Here is a 2,120-nt window from a genome sequence, read left to right as displayed (position 1 = left end):
TACCTATCTGGCAGTGTTGGTTAGCACTATTGTATTTAGGATAATAGTCATAACCTCAGGCCAGGGAAACCTCTCCATGAAGGTCTGGGGAGGCTTTTGACATTGGCTGTAACCCTGGTACTTCCTTTGGTGATAGAGAGCTTCTGCAGGTTCATGTGGGTGATGAGTACTCTTGAATTTAGAGGGTTGAGTTCTGAGAAAACAGTTCAGGGGCTTCTTCACTGGGGCGGAGGGTCTATTTAGAGCCTGAGAGCCTGCACACACATCCATCCTCAAGGACAGCTCAAGGACATCCAGAGGCCTGATTGTAGCATTAAGTGCCCAGGTGCTGTGGGGTTTGCCCCTTGTACCTGTGCCAGTCTTCTTCAGAGACTTTCTACTTTTCTCCCTGTTGTTGGAGTCCCTAAGTAGGAGTCTGGACCCTGGCAGCCCTAACAAGCTAGTTTCAGCAACCCATCCTTAACAAGCCAAGTAAAGAACAAGTAATAGGGGAAAATAGAGAAAGGAGACTTATTCAATATGGCCACACCGGGAAGAGCAGCAAAGAAGTCCAGTGGCCTCCTTCAGCTCATCTTTGGGGTCCTGATCTGAGGTTTAGGTTGGAATAGAGGCAGACAGTCACACTGTCCTGGACCAGGCATAGACATGTCCATCCTCGTTGTCTCCAGTCTCACTGCAATGTGGTCTGACAAGGACCAGGGAGACAGGGTCTTCTCCTTCTATCAGCACAAGGTTCCTGGGGAGATTCTTATTTCCTAGGGACCGTTGTCTCCATACATGGATAGTCAAAGAGATGGGTGCACGCATGTCTCTAGAAGGACTTCATTCTAGGCTACACCACTAGTGTGGCATTTCTCTGTGCTGGTATGACTTTCCTGAGTGGCGATAAGCGTTTCTGCAATGCTAGTATTGGTTGCTATCTGTCACCTGCTTACTTGACATTTATTTATAGTGGAATCTCTAACAATCTTGAGAGCCTGGCTTAGGCTGGCCACTTTTACTTTACAGATGTAAAAAGGCTCAGAGAGGCAGTAGTTTTCTCGAGTTCACAAAGCTGGTAGACAGTATAGGAGTGATGTGGGATTCCCCTCCGTATGCTGTGAGTATGTTTTATTACCATTGGTTAATAAAGAAGCTGCTTTGGCCTATGGCAGGGCAGAATATAGCCAGGATCAAAGAGATATAGGGAGAGAGTAGGTGTAGTCAAAGAGATGCCATGTAGCTGCTGAAGGAGAAAGATGCCAGAACCTTCTCAGTAGGCCACCGCCTTGTGGTGATACATAGATTAATAGAAATGGGTTAATTTAAGATGTAAGAGCTAACTAGGAATACACTAGAGCCATTGGCCAAACAGTGTTGCAATTCATATAGTTTTGTGTGATTATTCGGGTCTAGGCGGCCGGGAAACATAAGAACAGTCTCTGGCTACAGAGGTGGAATTGCAACCTGCCTCATCTCCCTCACTGGGGCTGAGGGAATGCGCTGTGATCACCACGGAGCTACCTCATTTGCATTGGCTTTGTGGTCCTTTCTTTCATAGAAAATAAAATTATATTTTATAACTGTTGTGAATACAAACCAATATTTCTCTTCTGATGTTAAAATAAATTGAAACATTTTAATGGGTCCCTGAATGTGGTGAGGCTTGAGCATGGGGCCTAGGTGGGAAGTCAGCTCGGCAGGGGTGCCTGCCCTCTGCTCTGAGCACAGAACTGGTGGTACTGGAGAGAGGTGGGAAGAGAGAGTGCACAGCTCAAATGACCCTCCCTTTTTCCTTTGACAGTGCTGGTGGCTTCAGTGTACCCCCGAAAGCCTCAGGCCGTGGAACGGCACATCCTTCCAGTCCTCTGGTACTTCCTGAACAAGATGAGTGGCAACGGCGTGCTGCCAGGACGTGGTGGGAACGTCCGCACGGTGGTGTGCAGGCTGGCTGGAAGCCTCCAGGAGCAAATGGGGTCCCGCCTGCAGGACTTCGCTGCCAGTCAGCCCCAGCATGTCGTCAAGACGCTCCAGGGACTTGTAGACTCTGACTCTCTGGGTGGCAATGACAAGGTTGCTGGTGGGGGAACACCCCCTGACAGCAGATGACTAGAACCACCTGCCCCCAGCAGCCGGGTTAA

At 48.8% G+C, this 2,120-nt stretch overlaps 1 protein-coding gene across 1 annotated transcript in view; it reads left to right on the top strand.

Annotated features, from left to right (window-relative positions):
* The window catches only part of Togaram2 (TOG array regulator of axonemal microtubules 2), a 51,272-nt gene extending 49,152 nt beyond the window's left edge, over positions 1 to 2,120 (top strand). Inside the window, 2 exon segments of the mRNA XM_026789669.1 lie at positions 1,784 to 2,077; positions 2,080 to 2,120. Coding sequence (XP_026645470.1) covers positions 1,784 to 2,077; positions 2,080 to 2,120 — 335 coding nt within the window.

The sequence above is a fragment of the Microtus ochrogaster genome, unplaced genomic scaffold (genome assembly GCF_000317375.1).
Source record: "Microtus ochrogaster isolate Prairie Vole_2 unplaced genomic scaffold, MicOch1.0 UNK26, whole genome shotgun sequence".
NCBI classification, from domain to species: domain Eukaryota; kingdom Metazoa; phylum Chordata; class Mammalia; order Rodentia; family Cricetidae; genus Microtus; species Microtus ochrogaster.
The sequence above is the reverse complement of the archived record's forward strand: the minus strand, read 5'-3'. Positions and strand labels throughout refer to the sequence as shown.